Source organism: Parus major, chromosome 6 (genome assembly GCF_001522545.3).
Source record: "Parus major isolate Abel chromosome 6, Parus_major1.1, whole genome shotgun sequence".
In the NCBI taxonomy this organism is placed as follows: domain Eukaryota; kingdom Metazoa; phylum Chordata; class Aves; order Passeriformes; family Paridae; genus Parus; species Parus major.
Window position 1 is genome coordinate 28,896,500 of NC_031775.1, and position 21,822 is coordinate 28,918,321.

The 21,822-nt window shown below is 43.6% G+C and overlaps 1 protein-coding gene across 2 annotated transcripts in view; it reads left to right on the forward strand.

The window, feature by feature from the left end:
* GRK5 (G protein-coupled receptor kinase 5) overlaps positions 1 to 21,822 on the forward strand; it is a 154,189-nt gene that overhangs the window by 95,468 nt on the left and 36,899 nt on the right. For both annotated transcript variants that reach the window (XM_015633438.3, XM_015633439.2), the window contains one exon: positions 7,819 to 7,896. In XM_015633438.3, coding sequence (XP_015488924.1) covers positions 7,819 to 7,896 — 78 coding nt within the window. The remainder of the gene's footprint in view (positions 1 to 7,818; positions 7,897 to 21,822) is intronic.

A 21,822-nucleotide genomic window follows, 5' to 3' on the forward strand; every position in this document is an offset into this window, starting at 1 on the left:
GGAGACTCCTGTGACCCCAGGAAATCGCTGTTTTGTGGGATTTTGTGTCTGAAGTGTGTCTGAAGTGGACAGGGGCTGGTGCCAGCCTTGGGGGACATGAACCACCAGAGGAGGGTAAGGACAGTCGCCCCCAGAGTGCTGCTGTGTGCTCCCTTCATGTCAACACCCAAGCAGATAGGGTGCTCTGGGTAATGTCTGCTGATGGGGGTGAAGCCTGCAGTGCTGGGAGGCTCTGGGAGGAAAGAGAAGTTGAGAATGGACTGACAAGAGAGGATGGGCAGTCTAATAATCCTAATATCTCTTACCAAGCCTTTTCATCCATAGAGTTCAGGGTGATTTACAAAGGACATCCTGATAATCAGCCTGTTTTTTCAAATAGGAGAACAGAGGTACAAGGTACAGGAATAACATGATTGAGGTCACTGAGATGCAAATCTGCTCCATTTTCCACCCCAGTGAGCCATCAGTTAACCCAGCCACTGAGCATCCCCCCAAGCCCTGGGGGACCTGACACTCTTTCCCAGTCTGGCATCACTTGGCCATGTGTCCTACCAGCTGCTCACAGTGAAAAAGCCTCTCAGTGACTTCTTTTGCTGGGAACCTGTGGAAGGGGAGGGTGTTGATCAGCCAAAAGGCGAAATGGTACCAAAGAGAAAGATGAACTTGTCAGTTGTGAGTGCCCACAAGGTCTCGCTCCCTGGCTAACACTGGCAGCCAGAAGCAAAACAATTCATACCAACAGGAATAAAATTGTTTTGTTTGCACCATGGTGAGGCTACTCTGAAATATAGGGAAATGTGAGGATTGCACTGAAGCTGTGAAAGTAACAGTCTGGAGAGGACATGTATCTTAAGGTTGCAGTAACAACAGCAAATCTACAGCATCACAAAAAGTGTTGGATAAAGTCATATCTGAATCCGTTTTTAGCTGGTCATGACTTCCACCTGTTATTCCTAGCACTGCTTGGGATTTTCTGTGGTCAGAGGTGTAGCCATCATGGTACATGAGACATCTGACAAGCACTCTGTGCAGCTGTGCTCGAGGCCAGCAGGCAGCAGGACATTTGGGTACCCTGGATGTGTTTTGCCAGCATTGTCCAGTGAGGTGTCTGCCCCTGATGAAACCCCACACACGCATCAGGGAGGGAGGCACCCCTGCAGAAATGCCACTCAGGGCATGCCACTGACAGCAGGAACAACATCTGGGCACGGGGAAACATCTGTCCCCCCAGGACAGCGAGTGACAGCCCTGCTGCAGCGCTGCCCAGCCTGCCCTGGCTCTGGGAATTGAGGGCACTGTGTCATTTCATCCTCCCAAGCCCTGTGCAGCCGTGACAGGCACTGAGGCTCCGTGTCCTCCCTCAGCCCTCCAGCACACACCATGCTGCTCCTGCAAAAGCTCGTGGTGGCACTGGCTTTGTTTTAAAGCTCTGTCTCTGAGCAATCCTGAAGGGATGTTCCCAAATCCTTTTGCAAAGGTGTGCTTTGCCCCCACCCCACGCTGCTTTTGCGGTCTGGAGCTGCCCTGTGGACCCTGACTGGGCCAGAGCTCTGTTCCCAGTTAGGCTCAGATTGGCACTATGAGGATTTGATAGCAAAATGCCTGGGTGGAGGTCTGAATCCTTATTTTTCTCCTTTTTAACACTAACTAGCGGTCTCCTTTGTTTATTGATTTCAATTTCTGTGTAAGCTTGCTCCCAGCCCATGAAAATCCCTGTATTAGGCAATATTAAGGTCAAGCAACACAGTCCTTTGCCATTAAATTGGATGATTGCTACTGAAATTTGCCCAGCGGGGTCACACTGTGTTTAGTGAGTAGTGGGATTCAAGCCAAGCCCTATGTTAGGCAAAAAAAAGCCCTATAATGCAACCAGGAGTCTGACTTTACAGCCCTAATCTGAGACCACCAAGAATGTGAAACCTTTTCAAGACCACCTGCTGTAAGAAGCAGGAAAAGCCAAGAGTTTTCATTTTCTTTTGTCTTGGATATTTTTATAACACTAAATGCAAAAATTAGCTTCTGTGTAATGTTAAATGAAGGGAAAATATAAAAGGGGATAGTACTTAGCTGTTCATGAGGGGCTCACTGAGCTTTTTGCACATGGAGAGGGAGGACCACCTCTCTTTTTCAGAGCCCATCTAAGTGACTTTACCTGGTGACACAATAAGTCCCTGGCAGAAGCCAGTACTTGATGCCTCCCAATATTTTATAATTTTTCAACTCATGCTCTCAACTGTCTGCAAGGAAAGAAGTGTCTGGGGCTTCTGGGAGAAACCAGAAGCTGAGTCAGACGTTCAACAACCTACCAACATCCTTATAAGAGACTAAGCTCTCCCTCACACCTTTGCTTCCAAAGGCTGGTAGAATCATCCAGACCTTGCAGACCAGAATATGTAAAGACACGAAAAAAAATCCTCTCTTGACTGGACATTTATGTCAGCTGTTATGTGGAATAACTAACCTGGTCTGATGTAGTCTCCTGCAAATGTAATTATGGCAGCATTTGGGGATTTTTGTCTGTTAAACAGTTGTTAAGCTGCTTTCTGAAGGAAAAGGATTTGTATCACAAAATTCTGCATGCATGTAGGTGTGTAGCTGTCAGTTCCCTCTGAAACCTCTGAATACCTTGGCCAATTTCAACCAGTAATTGAGATGAAAGTGCTCAGAGGCATAAAGTCTCTACGTGTTTTCTGAGAGCAGTGTTTGGGTAATTAGTCACAGTGGATTGTAGCCCAGACTAACACGAGATGTGGTTTGTGAGCAGTAGCCCCAGCATTAGGTGATAACAGTGAGAAGAACAAAGAGATGCAGAGCTCTGCAGCACAGCCCTGGTGGAGCTGTGGGTGTTTGGTTCCCACTGCTGCTGTGGGAACAGTGAGTGCCTGTCAGTGTCTGTCTGTCTGTCTGTCTGGGAAATGGAGCAACAGCAGCCCCTTCTCCCAGCTGGCACGAAGGGCTGCAAGGACAGACAGCCATCTCTTACTGCAGATATTGTGCAAACAAACCCATGGCAGAGGGCCTGATTGCTGAGATAAAACATCCACCGCGAGCCCACGTGGCTCTGAAGGCATCGCGTGCTTATCTGGGTGCATGGAACCACAGAGACCTGCCCTGAATGGCTCACCAAACCCTGAGCTAGCCATTCAGAGCTGCAACTGTGTGAACATAAACTATTAGCATTAGATGGAGATGGTTTATGATTAAATTGGCCCCTCTAGAAGCCCTTGCCCAAGGAATCACGCACAGCCCCGAAGCACGCTTTGCTCTGCTTACAAATATTTTAGCAACGTGGTTCAACTTTGGAGCTGTTGAAAGAGAGCCATTAAAATAAAGTGTGGGGGGAAATGTTTCCTGTGCTAAAAGGCAGATCAGTGAGCAGGCAAGGCGCTAGCAAGACATGTTTCCTTCTCCACAGCCAGTGCCTCCAGCACAAGAAGGTGGCAGTTCAGTTCAGCAGGGACCTCTTGCTCCTGTCCCCTCCTCATCAGCACATTCCCAGGCTGCCAGCTCCTGACATTTCCTTCTCCTCTCTTAGGATTTTTATGTGTCACTAAAATGAAGGCTTTAGCTTCTGGATTCCCTTTCCTGCTTCATCTACTCACATTCATAATGATTTTTTTCCAAGAGAGGGCTTTTAACAATTTAATGTGGACTAGATTTAGGTTGACTGGAGGAGAATGGGGACGATTTTGGTCATTATTTTTTCTCTAATGTGAACAAGGTTACTTTTTTTGCACTGAAGCCACACAAAAATACATCCTCTGGAGGAAAATAGCCCTGCTGCCTCTCCAGGTTGTTTCTGCTTGTGCTATCTGGGCTCAAGGAGCAGGGTGAGAGGCACAACCTCCTCAGGTGGACTTTTCAGCTGAATGCTTCACTAGACATTGCACTTATCTGGGGTGAAAGGATGAGTGAGCATCCATTTAATGCCATTTGTAAAAACCCTGTCTTGCTGTTAGGGAGATTTCGTTTGGTTAAGTCCCTTTTGTGGTATATAAACCATCTGTGTATGTGTGTCTTAAAGCTGTTCAAGGCTTTTCCCATCAGAAATGCCAGTTTGTTGGTATCAACAAACTCATTAACTCAAAACTGTGTTTTCAAACAGTTGAAAGGGCTCTTTTTGCCCTGCCTTTAAATATGAAAAATATGGTTTCAAGTTCACTTTTCATTTAGAAATGTGAGTTATTATAAATCCCAGCTGTTTGGGGTTTGCCTTCCAATTTTCAGTCACAGATTTTAAATCTCCAGTGGAGGCAAGAGCTAGGACAGGCAATGAGGACAGAGCAATGACAGGGCAGAGCCTGGAGTCTGAGAAAAGGTCTGAGCAGGGAGATATTCTCAGATAACAGAGGAGGGACCTGAGAAAGTAGAGGTGAAAAATTGTCACTGAAATGCCAGTAATCTCTGGCAGAAGCTCAAAAGGTGATTCCACTGTTCCTGATTTTCACCAAGAAGCCAAAACTACTCTGGTGGGAGTGTCTGTTCCCATCTCCATCTCTTGGTGGGTACAAGGGGTGATGATTCCCTCGGCCATGCCTTGCTGCCACAGGGCCTGCTGTGGGAGAGCAGCCTCCCAGACCTGCAGAGAGATCTCTTGGGATATATTTTTCCATTTTCAGATACTTTTAGCCATGCAGTTTCAGGAGCTCAAATAATATTAAGGTGAAAATCAATTACTACATAAATTGATGTGTCAGAATCAGTGTGAGCCCCTGTGGGGTCCCTGTGTCATTGCCCTGGTAGCTCTCCATCCATCACAGGCAGCCTCCAGCCCTGAAACCTGAGCTGTTCTTGAGCTCCTGGCCCCATCCCACAGCCAGTCACAGGCTAGATGTTGCTCCCTTTACCAGCTGAAGAGCATTTTTCCATCTGATCTCTCTCAGCCCATCCTGAGGGCAGCTCCTCCAAAGGGAAGGCACTTTGCACTCCCATTCCTCCATCCAGCCAGGGCTGCTTCTATTAAAGGAGCCACCAGTGTAATTACAGCTCCAAATCAGCAGCCAGAAGAAAAGTTTGCAGCAGACAGTGGCCAGCCCACATCCTCTCACCATTTGGGCTGAAGGATCTGTGCCTGCCCACAGAAAGAACCTTCCCTGCAGCTTGTCCCATGGAATCAGGGTGATCATAAATCCTCCCCTCATTTATGGGCTGTGAATAGGGCCCTGTCTGACCTAACTAGGGCATGGAGAAGCTATTAGACTTCAGAGCAGGAGCCTTGAAACACATGCCTGGATTCATCAAAGGAATAATGGAAAATATTTTTTTCCACATGGATTTTAAGTAATGATGTAATTTCTAGCAATCAGGGATTTGCAAAGTGTAGCCATGCTTTTGAGTATTGGGAAAGAAGGGGAGGTGTCTTGTGATTCAGGCACAAGACCAGGATTGAGGACCTTGGTGGCTTCCCAGGCAGGTGGCAGAGAGAACATGGGGACATCCCTGTAGTAACAGGTGATGGCTGAAAATGTACCAGGGTCTGTTGCTGAATAGCTCAGAAATGGCATTGAAGGGAGAAATAATAATGAACTTAGGAACAAAAGGGAACAGGCTTCTAGTGGAGACCTGCAGTGAAATTAACTCTGTGCACAGTTGGAGCTTATGGTTCCTTCTCACATCCTCACTTGTCTGTCACTTCCCACCTTTGCCACCACCGTGTCACATTTCCTGGGAATGTCAAATGCAAGTATAATTCAACTTTCCTTTTATTCTTTGCTATCTATCTTGAGGCAGAACGATATACTCTGTGTATGTATAGGTGTGCATTTAGCTCTGCAGACGTTGGATCCCATCAGGAATCACATTTCAAGACATCCAGTTCTTGCTGAGTTTCTGTCTTCTGGTCTTTCCTGATTTGTTTCCTGTTGTACAGTTCAGATGGGATGTAACTGTTACAGCTTCTATGTGGCCAAAAGGACATCAAATTTTTTGACAGCTCCCTGGTACACTTCAAATGGGAGATTATGACTTATGATCAGGTTTTATTTGCTATGGAGACAATACACTATCAGAGTTGGAAAGCAAATGAAGGAGAGAGAAATCATGGAGAAAAATGTTGCTAAGATGCTCTAAGCATTTCAGAGTTCTGTATTTTAAGAGCTGAAATGACCCATACTCAGATACCATCTAAAAGCATAGAAAATTAGATAAAAGATTTTTTTTAAACCATTGTATTAAGTTTTATGAGAACATAATCAGTTTAATCCCCAAAACTGTCACTCAAAAAGAAGTACTGTACTGGTTGATTTTAGTTTTTGGTTGTTTTTTCATAATTTTTATTTGTAGCCATAATCATTTCCCAGACCAAATCAGATCATAATTCCAGATTGTTCAATCAACCTGCTATGCCTGTGTGTAAATATTCAGCTCCAGACTTGAGCTGCAATAGCTAAATGAGCACTGGCCAGATAGAAGGGGAATAGCATTATTACTACATTGTGGTTTCCATGTCATTCCTAGGTTTGCTTAGCTGGGGTATCCATTACAGCCAGCCTGCAGATTTATTGCATCCAGCCCAGAGCAGTACATACATCTTCCAGTGGGCAATAGTTCTGAAATTTGTTCTTCCAAGTGTTTGCCAGTTCAGTCTGATTTACCTTTTTTTTTTTTTTTTAGCTTCCTCCTCATTTATCATCACAGGCAGCTTGTATTGGACCAGGTTATTTAATTGGTTTGGCAGGATTTTCTGGGATCCTTTTTTTAATAATACAGTCATGAAAGCTGTTAGGCTGCCGTCTTCTTTTTTTTTCTTTTTTTTTTAATACTTCTGGAAAATATTTTGATCCAAAGGCTAAAGCTTCATATCCCAGGCAGTGCCAAGCAGGAATGTCTCTAAGAACTTCTAAGAACCTGTTGTCATTTAGCCACTGGGGTCCCCTGCAGCATGTGTTTCCTTCGAATGCCTGCCACGGATGTGGGACTTTAGCTGAAGTAATTAATAACTTCATGGCACACATGTAGTGCTTCCTCTGTTTCTAATGTAAACAAAGCTCATCAAAAATCACTCGTGTCATACCTAGAGCAGCCAGAATTTTGAAATGTAGGTAGACTTTGTGTGTGAGGATGGGGTTCTCTCTTTTTTAATGCACTAGGGAAGCCAAAGAGAATTTTGCTTATGGTGTATGTTCCTCTAAATGATCTCTCTTGTTTCCCCATGGTCCTAAGAAATCAGCCTTCTGAAGGGGCTGAGCCAGGGATCACTAACAGTGATGTCTTCCTCTTTGCACAGCTATTGTTACACCAAGGTCAAGGCATAAATACATAGAAAAGACACATTAAACAAATTTACAAATTATAATATATATATATATAATAATATGTTATATAATAATATAGTTATTATATATATATATATATTATACATATATATAAAAATTATATATATGTATATATTCACCAGGCACTTGAAATACAACTGTGGCAAGGGTAAACAAACATTCACTTTCTCTGCTACTCAGAGAAATAATTTTACCTCCTGTGTCCACCGTCCTTTTGAGCAAAACCAAATGAAGTTGATGTCTCTTGTCACTGAATGCTTTCTGAAAGCCAGCTTTGCAAGGTTATAAAATAGAAATTAATTAAATTGTATTGGTGGTAATTAAGAGACAAAGCCCCAGAAGATGCACCACTAGGGTCTGGTCAAAATACAGTGGAAGGTTTTTAATAAGATTGTGTGTACAGGTTTCAGTTCCACCAGAAAATGATATTTGTCCTTCAGATTTTTCATACAGAGTGTTCTGTTAAGGCCACATCCAAAATGAAGTTATAATGGTGAAATATGAGTACAAATATTGACTTTTATTTTTTATATGTCTGTTCCAGGCAGAATATGAAATTGCTCCAGATGAAAAGCTGGGAGAGAAAGGAAAGGAAATCATGATGAAATACCTCACCCCAGAGGTAAGGGGCAGCCAAAGTGGCATTACTGAAGGAATGCTGCAAGGCACACCTTTACTAAACAAGGTTGTTACAGGCTCTGTAAGCCAGACTCCTGAAATTTATGGTGGCAATCTCCAGTGAATAAACCTGCAAGTCTTATACAAACAGTCAGAGAGAAAAAAAAATCATAATGCAATCCAGAAATTGACTTCTAAGGATGAACTTGACTTACCAGGGGCTTAATTCATCCATGGATGAGCAAAGGGCTTCTCTGGTCTCTTCTCAGTGTACAAAGCTCTGCATTGGGGGTGTAATACAAGAGACCTCAGCTGTTACCAACAGATGCCCCAATTATTTCCTATCCAGCTCAGAAGTGGTGGTGACATTTCATACTCTGTTGTGTAGGAAGCACAGACAAAAATGGTCTTTCCTTACAGGCACTGTATTTTGGTACAGAAATTCCCACTCTTCCCCCAGCACCATTTTCCCCAGGGTGGGCAGGGACACTCAGGACTGGCAGGGGACAGTGGGGTTGGGGGCTCAGGGGTGCTGACCCCCATCCTTGTGTCCACCACGGCAGGTTGTGAGTGAAGGAGAGGAGCTCCTGGGAGCAGCCGTGTCCACAGGGTGGCACTCCAAACAGAGGCACTGATGTGCTCCTGGAATTTGGGACAGGCTGCTCTGGGACTAACCCTTTTGGAGGGGTTACAATCATTTCCTGGCCACATTTCACCTTTGCTACACAAGTCACTGCCAGTAAGCAGTAAACATCCAGCTTCAAACACAAGAGCAATCCTAGGATTTTTCCTAAGTTGCTTTCGTAAGAGTAATCAAAGACGTACAATTGCTACTTCAACTGTTTTACAAAAGGAATACGTTTGACCTTCAGGAGAATTAATCACATTTTTGGCAGATGTCTTTCTAGAGGGTTTAAATGGTACAATATGTTTTGGAGGTGCAGGGGCAGAGCAGACCACTCTTTTTCCACTCAGTCATTTTCCTACAATAAACTTTGATGCATACTTTCAGTTATCTCAGGCTGCATTTTGGGATCTGGTTTCATTTACTGAGCCTGGCTAGTTTCATGTGCAGCCATTGAGCACTGCCAGTATGAGTTCCTGCTGCCCATTCATTAGGGGCATGAAGTTCCACTGCTTTTTAAATCCACCAAAATGACCTTTTGTCTTAAAATTCCTGTCAACAGAGAAACGAGCAACAAACTCTGAGGGAAAATATTTCCCACTGCTCCAGCTCCCATCTGGAAAGGGAGATAGGCATTTTTCTGATAGCAGAGCTAGTAAAGTGAGGGGAGGACAGCATTTCTTGACTTCAGCCAGTCTTGCTGCAGGTTTCCTGAAGCCCTTCACTGCTGTCCATTGGCTCTCCTGCCATCCATGGTGCAGCACATGGAATAATTTAGTGGATGAAAAGTGAAGACCAAGCTGAAAACTGCTGCTTCTTCATCAACAAAGAGCGGTGGTGTTACAGGAAGGAAAAATACTGGGACTCCAGAGCTGGAGTTTCCATTCTCTGCCGTGCCCTGTACTTCTTATTTGACCTGTGTACCTGGTTTCTCAGTATGTAAAATTGGCACAGCATATTTACAGTCTGTCCTGAGACTTTTCTGGTATTTGCAAGTTACCTTAACAACTCTGAGCAGAAGGAAACTGGATGAGCTCCAGCAGTCCCTTCCAACATCACCCATTTTGTGATCCTGTGAAACCCAGGGCTGCTCTCCTTCACTTGTAATCTAAAACTGCCCCCCTGCTGGTGGTACTTTAATGTCTGCGTTGGTCTTGCTGCACTTTTTTTCCTTAATGAGAAACTTCTGCTTCTTCCCAGAGAGATGTGGAAACCCTGCATAGCAGAAAATACTTCCTAGGGGCAAGGTTGACTGTGCTGTAACAATGGGTTCAATACTAGACTTTCTAATAGGTGTCCCATACAACAAATACTTAATAAACTAGAGCAAGGCCTGGATTGATTTAATTTCATTTTAGATATCTAACTAAGATAGCTGGGATAGGAGTGCAGATGGCCTACTTTCCTTTCTTGTCAGGAAAGAGAAGTATCTCCAAAGGACATGTTTGAAGCCATTAGGAGTCAATGATTCACAGGACTGATGTCTGCAGTCCAAACAGATGAATCTGGACCCAAATGTCCTAATGGAACATCCTGGCCAGCAAAGAAACCTTCTTTTCATTGGAATCAGCATTTCTCTATTTAATTATCAGTCCCTTGAAAGGTACAAATTGCTGCTGTTTCTGGAGTCTTCTGCTTTCAGTTGAAAGCTTCTTTTAAGTAGGTGTGTGTCTGTGCTTCAAAGAACCTGATTGTCTTGATACAAAAATAGCGTGACATACAGCTTGACTGATAGAATAAAATTATAGGTTTAGTTCTTGGACAGATAATTCAGTCTTATAATGTGAGGAGTGTTTTTCCCAGAGTGCAGGATCAGAAACACAGTGAAAACAAAAAGTAGACTTCTTGCTCTTTAATATTTATAAATGATTTTTAGCTCTTGCTTCAGTTTTTAAAGGGCATACATATTTAACATACAACATGTCAGTATATCACCATTCCAAAGGGTGTTCATTTGCATAGGGAACATGCACTTTATTTGATAAAACATACACTTCTTGCACAGCAGAAAGGAGAAGGCACTTTCCCAGATGAGCAGGCATGCCAGCAGGACTCCCAGCCCCGTGTGACTCACAAAGTCACTGCCTGTGAGACATCCACCAGGATGGCAGAGCAAGGAGGTACCTCTGAAGTGATCCAAGTTCAGGCTGTGCACAGCTTTGGCATCCTGAGCAGCCCCTGCCTGCTTGTTGGGGAATTGAAATCTTTGTCCTGGTGGACAAGGAGGTCAGCTTGTTCCTGAGCTACAGGCAACAGCAGTGACAAATCCTGACAAATCCTGGCCCCTGGAAGGGAACATGAGTGGTTTAAGTGGAAGGAAACGTGTCTGGTTTCGGCCTCAAAGAAGAGGTACATAGGAACAGCCTCCCTAAGGATGTGGTGGAGTCCTCAAGGTTTTCAAGATGCTGTTGGGCACTAGATCATCTCATCTAGGCTCCCTTTCCCACAAAAGGTTGGACCAGATGATCTTCAAAGGTCCCTTCCATGCTGAGCTGTGCCAGGATTCTGTGCACTCAGGTCCTAGGAAGACAGTGATATTCCATCTCTCTTGTCTAAAGTTCGCTGAAACAGCCACATCCAACTGAACTCATTCAATTGGCCCATTCTGAACTCTCTGGTGGGAGGGAAATGTAAGGAGCAGATGTGATCTTCACATTGAAAGTGCCAAAATATGAGTGTTTTCATGGCTTCTGTGGCAGCTTCACTTGAGAGGTAAGCAGGGAAGGTGCAAAAACCCACAGGGAAGGTGTCCTGTACCTGAGGGAAACATTACCTGAATGAGCTGACTCTCACAATTCTCTGAAGAATTATTCCTTCTCTGTGCACAGGAGGAGCACAATGCTTGTCACACCAGCCAGGTCAAGGTTTCTTGACTAGAATTTGCTTCTTTAAAAAAGGCTTTAACAATTTCCATGAAAAAGTCACTCCAAGCTGCCTTCTTGACTTCATAAGCCCCTAGGGCAGAGGTCCAACCCACAGGAAGTCTGAAATTTCTGAGGTTGTGAAATATGATGGTAAAACTGCTAAAATGAATTGGTCACAAATATTTCTTCCCTGTTTTTTTCCTAATCTCAGCAGTTGAGTGGAAAAGGTTCAGTTTTAGGTCCAGTTCCATCTGTAAATGGTTCCATTGAAGTGTTGAGTTAAATTGAACCCAACCTGGCTTCATTACCTGACTGCTTCTTGTACGGAAGAGCAAAGAGATATATTTACCTTTGTACTGCTTTTAAATTAGACTTTTACGTCTCCATGCAGTATTTTTGCCTTCCTGTCTGACAGCTGCCATGCCTTACTCTACTAAATCACTATCCCACTATTTGCTTTTTCACTGTAAATCACCTTGAGAGACTTGGAGAGACGCTATATAAAACTAAATTGATTTGAAATGGCTCTTAAGACAGTCTCCATATGCCATTATAGTTTATATTTGGACTCAGCTGGGTACTAAAAATGTTACTGAACAGGATGTCTAATGTGTATTGTTATCCTCATTAAAATACTTCACAGAATATAAAGAACAGCAACAGCATTAATTTTCTTATCTGAATTCCTGTCCAGTACCCTTTCCTCCAGGAAATGCACAGAATAAAGGCCATGTTTGCACTTTCTTTGCTGCAAGAGGTTAGCTGGGCACAGCAATAACCTCCTTACTCCAGTCTCAGGCTATCAGTGGGGATTTTGGTAAACAAAATGATGTCTTTGTTTTTAAACAATTATAGGATAAGGAAGGAAGGGAGGGAAAAGTCCCTTGAAAGGGACTCCAGCTGATCAGCAGTGCCTGCTGCCTTCCACTTGTCTACTGGCTAAAATGTGCCCTTCTCTCAAATCAGTTGTTTATGGAGAACATAAGATAGATGAGATGAAATTAAAATTATACATGAGGCCTTCTGCTGGACCAGGCCATGCAGCTGAGTCAGGCTCCTGCTCCCAGACCCCTCTCCCATCTCTGTGCACCAGCAGAGTAGTTTCCTTTTGGCCATTGCTTTGATCTTGACAGCTAGGACCTTTGCCTCTCTCCTTGAGATTTCTTCCCCTCCTTCCTATTTTCACCCCCAAAATAAATGCAAACTTCAGCACTTGTGCTTCTGGGTGAGTCACCTTCACTGATCAGCGAAGCCCTTCCATCTCCCAGAAGGGAAGTTTCATCTATCACTTCTTAATGATTCTGTCTGAATCCTGCAGGTCACACCATACCAAGAATTGGATTCAAGTCTTGAGACCTCTTCCTCTGCCTGTTTATTTTTACTAAGTGCCTCCTAAGGAGCATGTTACAATTAGTTTTTGGGATGGCCAGAACAAAAGCTGAATGCCACTGCAAGGGAAGCAGTGGAAGGTAGAAACCTAAAGCTTCTGTAAAGCAATCTGCAGTCTAATGCGAGACAGAGGCTCTGTGTTTTGAAAAGTGAGCCTGCAGGGACTGTTTTCTACATTGTTATCTTTCTCCTACAAATTCAGCTTATGTCACTTATATCCAGCAAGTCATCTCTGTCCCCCTGTAAGCTTATTATCCTGCTGATAAAAGGCCAACAAGGTATCTCCTTTCACTGGCTGCAGTGGATGGCCCCTTAAGGCTTGGTCCAAGAGTTTTCTTCACAGCTAGTTTTCAAATTTTTCTAAACTCTATACATTTCATTAATGACCCAATTGTAAGTAAGCAATGAATGAAGTTCCTGTCTGTCCACAGTGTGTTACATGGACTCAGGATGGGCTAGAATTATTTACTTGCTCAAAGCGTTATTCACTGCATCCTTCAGGCTCCTATTAGAAGACTTTTCAGGATGCTAAATGCTTAAATAGAAATCCTGGCATCACTTGAGCCAGGAGAATTTTGCCATTTAATTAATTACCCTGGGACTTTGCCCTTTGCCTCAATGGATTTCTCATCTCCCCTTTCTATTGACTTCACTACTCTACGAGCACCATTTTAGCCAGACATGATAGCATTACTTAGGCCTCTGCTTTGCAGCTCTCATAATCAATACATAATCCAGTCTCCAGAGAAATCAATGTATAATTCCTGTTGTTGTTGCAGAGACAGCACGATCAATATCTCTGCTGATCACTGTGTCTGAGTCCGGGAAAGTACCTTCTCAGTGGGCTTTCTAAAAAGCTCATCTTTCCAAAGTTCAGTTCTGGGAAAATATCTGAGCGGCAGAACGGCAACTGTGTTACTCAAATTAATGCTTTCTAGTCAGAACTTATTTTAATGAACATTTGTCTGCCACTGAAGCCGGGCTGTAATGTAGTGTGGTAGGGAATCTGAAAAATCACAGTGTTGCCTTGATGAGGAGTCCCTTTGCTGTGGTCTCAGGCAAAAAGGCTTTTTTCTCACGGTTTGCTCGAGTCCTGTTTCCTCATCCTTTACCCACTGTTTATAATACAAATGTTAGTTAACTAAACACTTACTGAGGGCTTCTGTCTCTTGCAGTGGTGCCAAACTTGCAGGAGAGCCTTGGAAATAACATGGAGTGTGCCCTGCCCTGATGATGCTGCCCCAGAATAGGTCCTTGGGTGGTCCTGTGTCCTGTCCTTTAGACCCAGGAAGGGCTCCATTTGCAATGCCTTTGCTCAGACTGCCAGAAAGTCTGGGCTGGAGTCTTTAACTCCACTGGTTTTGTGCTCATCTGGGCTATTGAAGTTCTGCTTCTCCTTCCTGTTTTTCTGGAGAGTGCAATGCTTCGTAACTGTTTGTCATTTTTAGTCAGGAGGAGCATTGGGATGCCTTGGTCATTGGGAAAAAGCCTTCTGGCTTCCCTGTGTTTGCTGGAATTGCTCCGACTTGACCCTTTGGAAAATGGAAATTCATTTCCACTAATGGATGTCAACCTCACATGTAAACCTGGCTCACATCTGTCTGTGAGGCAGGGCAGTCCCCCCAGCCTGCTCCAGCTCCTCCTGCAGAACAGCCAGCCCATCCAAAAGGACTCTGCAAACAAAGAGCAGAGCTGCTCAGGATTGTCTGGCAGGAGGAAAGCTGTATTTGCTTGCCCTCGCCTAATGAATATGCTAATTATCGTTTCCTCCTCCCTGTTTCAGGGGTCATCTTTTCCCTGTCCCCTCTGCATGCCCCTCATGACTTCCATTGGGTTTGTATGGATTATCCAGTGGCCAGGGAAGTTAATTCTAAAAGATTTTCAGGTCCATTCAGCTTTCCCAGAAACAGCCTCTTCTGCCTGAAAATTTTGCTCACATGGGAAAAAAGGAATCAGCCTCTTCCAGCTGTCTGGAACACTGACTTGCAAAACATCCAGAAATCTGCAGGAGATGGCTTTTGTGTGTTTGCACAGAATGACATTAAAATAGACCTCTGGTGAGTCCAGCCTCCTGCATTCCCAGCACTCAGCCTTGGAGGCATCTGGCTTGGAGAGATGAGATGACTCTTTCTGCCCACTGGCTACGGGGAGCCTGGGGAGACTCTGAGTGTCTCAGCTTTTAGATGATTAAAGTGTGATGAGGTGAATTCCATGCTAGGTGTAATGCAGAATACATTAAATTATCATGCATGGCATATCCACACAGGATTCTGTGCACGATTTCCCAATAGTTCTAAAGTCCTTCAATGACCTGACCTCCACAGCCCTTCCATTTCCCTGACTTGCTGCAACTTTGCTGGTTGGTTCAGTTTCAGATTTCTGAAACCAAAAGCATAATGGATCAGTTAATGTCTCCCTGGGCTCAGGATTCCTCGTGCTAAACTCAGAAGCAGTAACAGGCAACCCTATGCTTGATCCCAGAAAAGAAGACAATGAAGAGGCATGTGGTGAGAATGGAAGTTAATCATACCTTATTTCTCACCTGATTCCCTTGTAATAGGAAATTAGGATTCTGGAAAAACATCTGGAGACTTCAGCATCAGAGTAGCCTCAAGAGAATAGGTCAGGAAAATTCAGATGAGATGCCTGAGGCCAACACCTTTGGCTGGGATGATGCAACCAGAAGAATCAGTAAGCTGGTAGAGTGTGCTATTTTAACTTGGAACTGGGAATCACAGGGTTTTAAATTTCACAGTAAAAAAAAAATCTTTGAAATATTACTAGGTAAGTGTAAAAAGTGAGATTTTTGAAAAAGTATTTTTTCTACAAATTGATTTAGAAATAATCAGCATATTTAAGTTGTGGATATGTGACACGTCAAGCTATTCATGTTTAATATTTTTTACCCAGTAATCCAACAACAATGAAAAAAATCATTTAACCTGCTTGCCAAGCTTTAGCTTGTATGCTAATTTATTATTTTTTAACCAAGTCAGACTCTGACCTGAGTCAAAAATCAAGCATATAGCAAGTTTATTATCCTTGCACTGATGTTGTTTGTCCAACAAGCAGAAGTGAGGAAGAGTGGAATATGCCACTGCAAACAGCGTGTCATTCCCTACAATAAATGTCTTCCCTCTCAGCTCTTTGCAGATGGCTGCTACCATATGATAGCTAATGGATTGTGTGATCCAGGTGATAGGGGAATGACCTGTTTCCAGCAGTGATTTTGTTTGCTTTCCTGGGTGTTTCCAGTCTTTCTGTGAGTGGGCCACTGGTTCCTGCCTGATTATTGTTTAATTCCTTTCCCAATTCTTTTCAAGACCTCCCCGGACTCTCTTTTGGATTTTCATTTTTCATTCAAATGTTTCCTCAGGATTTTGACCTGCTAATGGAAAAAGATGAAGGCAGGTTCTATAGAATCCCCCCTGCAAGTGATGGCAAAACAGCCCTGGAGTGGAGCTCAGTGTGGACCAGGCTTTACCCCGCCAGGGAAGGGTTACTGCTGTTTACAGCCTTGTGTCTCAGGAGTGAATTCAAGCAGGGATCTGTTTGTTTTCCTGCAAGAAAGCCATTCAGTAATGTCGAGGTTGTAAATGAGTGTTTATATGTTTAGGGGTTGTTGTTTTGTGTTTTATTTTTAATGGAACAAATGACATTTGGTTTACCAGAGGAAGCCAAGCTATGACTATTGCAACATAAGGTTGCTTGGTAATGTTTAGGCCATCCATCAGTGCAGGAAGATGTTAAAAGGTAGGAGGATCCTGATAAGAGGCTGAACACTGGATCTTTTCCAAACTTAATAAGCACATATGACAAGAGAAAAAAACTTCCTGAGAAGAGAAGCTTCCAGAATTGTCCTGTCATCTTTGCTGCTAGTAATAGTGGAAATACACTGTTCTCCTAAAAAGCTTTATCAAATATCTGCCTGCTTGTGGCAATGCTCTATAGCCATGGCTCTGTTGGGTTGCTACCAAAAGTGGTTCTGTGACACTCCAAAGGATTGTGAGCAGCCTCACTGTGTGGTGCACAGAAAATCCTGGTTGATAAAAACCTTCTCTTCTCTGTTCCTTAAGCTGCCCTCCTCATCCTGCTTACAGCTACAGGTTATTTCATCTGTTTCCATCTTTTCATCTGGGTGCAAAGTGCTTTTAAGGCAGAAAAAGGGCAACAACAAGTAAAACAAAACTTTCCCTTCCCCTGCTTTAAATTCAAGTTTATTTAAAACAATTTCAGCTGCCTGGTTTATGAGCACCCCTCCACCAATAAATCTATTGTCAACAGAAAGGAGGAAAAATGTATTTCTTTGGTGAAGAAACCTCTATGAGCATGTTTCTAAAAAAATCACTTTAGAAGTATGGGTAGGGAAGGACTAGGGTTTGAAGATGCAGAAAAATATCCTGCCAAGCACTTCTTGTGAGGCCAAATTTCTCACTAATTGAAGTCAAAAGCATATCTTCTGTGCTGACCAGTTTAGATTCTTAAAATAAGCTGTACCAAAAACCCTGTAGCTGGTTGGGATTGTGGTGAGTGTTTCTGTTTAATTGAAGAGTATAAAGTCTGCAGCTGATTCACTGGACTTGCAAAAGGAGATGATGAAGCAACTAAATTTTGTCTCATGGGACAATTTGTTATTTCAAAATTACTTTCTATGGGGCTTTGGGTGTTTAAGCTCTGGTCATCAATAGGAGCCAGGAAGAATTTTCCCTTTCTTGAGCTTAGGCAGTCTTTTCCTTTGTTGCTCCGAAACTCCTGTTGTGGTTATGCCCCCAGATTTCTCTGAATCAAATAAGTCAACATTCCAAGGAAACCACACTTTGGACTGGAAAGCTTTATGTAGGAAGCCTGTTGACTCACACCATTTGCATGGCATTGCTTGTTTGCCTCTATCGGGAGCAGAAATGAGGTTTCTGGAAAGGAGCAGCTACAAAATTGTCTACTGAGAAGAGGAAAAATAAGGTATAGTCAGATAGCAGGCCCTGTTGCTGGCTAACAGGAGAGCCAAAAAATAATTCATATACTTCCTATGCACTTGTCAGGAAGGAAACCTCAGAGGCTGCTGTTTCTCCAAGGAAGGGCAGGTTCTAGACTGCAGCTTGGATCCCAGCACCAAAGAGGAAGGATGCTGGGAACACAGGCAGGAAATGTGAAGTTTCTGCTGCTGGGCTTGCTGAGGCACAAGAGGTACCCTGAGGAGTCCAGGGTGAGTACCTGAAGGTATTTCAGGTCCACCACAAGAACTGAGGTGGTAGTGTGGTCCTTTGTTGGTTTAGGTACAGCCCCACCAGGCTCGAACATGCTCAGCTGCTTGCCGAGAGCTCTGTTGTCTCCAGTCATTGTATTTTCCTGTGTGTCAACATGTGTTTTGATAGTTTAGTAGCATATGAGGGAAAACAGATTTGTCATGACTCCAGATCAGCTTGCAGCTACAAAACAAACCCCACAGCTGACAGGCATTGCTGATTTGCTTCACTCAGATGCAGCAAGTGATCCTGCCCTGGGTATTGGGATTGGGCTCAATATTTTCTCTGCCATTGACCCTCTCTGTAATCCTGAGTGAGTTATTTCATATCTGTGGCCCCTGCTCCCACTCCCAGGGCTGGTGAGATCGAGCTTTGGAAGCTCTGGCTCCCATGACGTGTCTGTAGTGCCTGGCACTACTGGCCCCTGTTCTTAGGTGTCATGTCCACACACTGTTGTAATAGATAAATTGCTGCTAATAACACAGCTGCCTTCCATGCTCCCCATCTGCCTCACTGCCAGTTCCTACATCTGTCGTCTCAAAGCAAATATCCTGGAATTATGAAGCCTTTTGCTTTACTGGTTCGCCTCATACAGACCCAAATTACTGTGGCGGGGGTGGGGGAGGAAAAAGTAAAAAGAAAATGCAGAAGTTGATTAGCTAAAGCATTGCAGCTGCCCTGATGTAGAATTGGCTGTTTACTACATATACAGCTGAAACTGAGCAGATAAGATCAGACACAGGGAAAGGCAAAAGAATGTTCCAACATTTCTGTGCTCAACACCAAAAGGCATCAGGAGACTGCATGCACTGTGACAGTGCTGGGATCCTTTCCCTCACCAGGAATGCCCAGCCTTGATTTCCCAAAATCGAAACACAACCAAGACATTCCACTCCTCATCCGCTGCTCTCTGAATTTCTTGATGGGACTCAGTGATCTCAAAGGCCTTTCCCAACCTCAAGGATTTTGGATTCCCCCTGTCAGCCCCTTCACACTTTCCCTCAGTCAGTCCCTGGCTGTGTTGTTGGAACATCCCTGGCTGTAGCTTCGACTGCTGGATAAAGCCAGAATTTCCAGGTTTTTGTGTATGAACTCTTCTTGTCTGATCATGCATCATCCCACACAAAAAGTTCGTTTTAGCCTGTTTCTGTCATAGTTTTGAGGTCTCTACTAGTAGCAAATCTAGTGTGGAGATTTTCAAACAGATTATATGTGGAACATTCCTGTCAACATCCGAAAATACACATATCATGAAGACAAATGCTTGGAAGCAGAGGCAGCTCAAGAAAAGTTACAGCTTGAACTTTTGTCCATTGACTGAAACGTTTTTAATTGTTTTAAGCCAGTTTGTTGTGGAATGTTTTCATAACCTGAAACATAACATATGCTGCACGTTATTTATTTTACGCAAGTGACTTTTAAAATAACTCATCATGTTTCAGTATCAGCTGCATGCCTGAAACTTGCCAGGAAAGCAGTTGTGTTTGTGACAGAAGTTTGCATGAGGTCTATTCAATCTAAAGAGTGTGGAATCTTTCTGGTTCGTACAGTTTGTGTAGTGATGAACAGTTGTGCTGTAAGACACCCTGATGACTCACATGCACTGGCAGGAGCTGGTGTGAAATGAAAGCCTGTACTTCTAGGTTTCTATTCTTTATTCACTAATTGCTAGCAACAATTGGACTGATTTGAGGAATCTAAGCATCCCTAGCTTTCATTTATCTCAGTGTGACTTCTTTGATTTCAGTCACAGGTGATGATCAAATCTTGTGCAAAATATACCTCTTAACCTCCTGTTCACTGATCTGTAAAATATTGTGAGATTGCCACCTAGCTTAATCCTGCAATGAGGCTTTAACATTCTGACATTCTTAGATGAAAGTCATTGTGTAAGGATGAAGAATCACCTCTGAACTATGGACCTGCTCTGTTTCTTACAAAGTCAGTCTGGCCAAACTCAATGCTTTCCCTTTTTCTGGTCTGAAGTTCAGGGATCTACAAGCCATGTCATTTATTTTTTTAGGAGACAGTGATGATTGAGACAAGTCCTTGTAGCAGGATTGTTAATTTGCAAAGGAGATTCTTATTCCTTTACTCAGAGCTACAGGTTTCCTTTGGTGAGCACTCAGCAAACAAACTCCCCTCCTCATCTGTTCTCATGGCCATGCCATGTGCCTGTGCTTTATGAAGCCCAGTGTTTTGCAAAATCATTGGTACAAAGGACTGGGAAAAGGCTCAAGAGCCTCTTGCATTGAACACAGATCAAATACACTTAGATGATCAACAGATGTCTGAGTGCCCTTGGAGGTCTTTCAGACCTCTGAGAACAGATTCCACAATATTCATAGGCCTGTTCTTCTGCTTCCCTGTGTGAAAAATTAGAATAAAAAGCTTTCATATCCAATTAAGTGGATTTCTTCACATCATTCCCCCAGAGCAGAGCAGAATATGCAGAATAATTGATCCCTGCCCTTTTTATTAAAAACATTTCTATATTAAAAGACCTTTATCAAGTTTCACCCTTGCTTTTCCAGACTAAACAGATCTAGTTCCTCAATGCTTTCCTCTGGCTTTTTTTCCCAAGCATGTTTCCCAATACTCCAGGCACTTGGTGCTCTCGTCAGCTCTCTCTAAGTTTTTCAGAGGATGGTGAGCCCAGCTGGATGTGTCTTTAGCTGGAGCCTCAACACATCCCTCTCAGTCCACATTGTCATTTGGGCACTTTTCCCAGAGAAACAGCAGCGTTGCACACATTGAACCAGCTCTGCCCATGCAGGTTTGTGTTGTGTGTACATCTGCTCTGGGCACACCTGCTTCTCACCTCACCCCAGTCCCTGAAGTGTGAACCCCAGCTGCTGGGCTGCCAGAAAAATGCTTCTGTTCCTTCAAAGTGCCCATCTCTGATTGCTGGCTGCCTGCTCTCACTCCCACAGGCTTGGAGGCAGCACCTGCAGCACACCACATCTTGACCGAGGTCATGCAGAGTAAACGTTCGGAAGTTATCTCATAAGAAAAGGAAGAACAAATAACACATCTTTGTGGAAAAGTAAAAGACAAAGTCTTCTGAATGCTTCCCTTGGTACTGCCCACACTTCAGCTTGTTTGATAAAGAATTTGATTTGCTGACAGATCGATAAAAGATTGGATGTCTCCCACACGGTTGCAGGGGAGACACTGAGCTATGTTGTGAGTCCCATGGCAAACACATAGAGATGACTTTAGGAGAAGGATTTTTTGATGGCTGTCCTGTTCAGTGAACTCAGCAAAGACTGGGTCTTGGAGGTCTGAGTGAAATAGCCTGTAGCAAAACTTACAGAGCTGTCAGAAAAGGAGAGGCCGCATTTTAAAGTGTAGTGATGCAACATGACATTCAAAATAACAGATAATGGGGAGTCACATAGGCTGGAAGCTTTCATCTGATCTAAATCAGACTTTGCTGCTCTTCAGTACTTCAGTGGGGTGCCAGGCCATGGGCAGCACCAGACACTGCTGCTGGACAGGACTCTGCTGGCATCCAGACTTTTTTTGGACATGAACACAACTAACCTGAGCAAGTGTGAGACATATCAGCTGTTCTCATACCATTTACAGAAAGGGAAGAGCATGTGAGAGGAACTCTTTTGTTTTATAAAGACAGAAAAAAATACAATTTTGAAGTGGAGACTTTTCTCAGGATGGGCTAATGGCACTCAGAAGTAACTCAATATCCATTTCTTGTTTCTCAAATAACCACTAACACAATTCCTAGTTGCATTCTTTCCTTAAAAATTAAATGGGAGAGTATCATAAAACTGAGCTATTGGTATGCC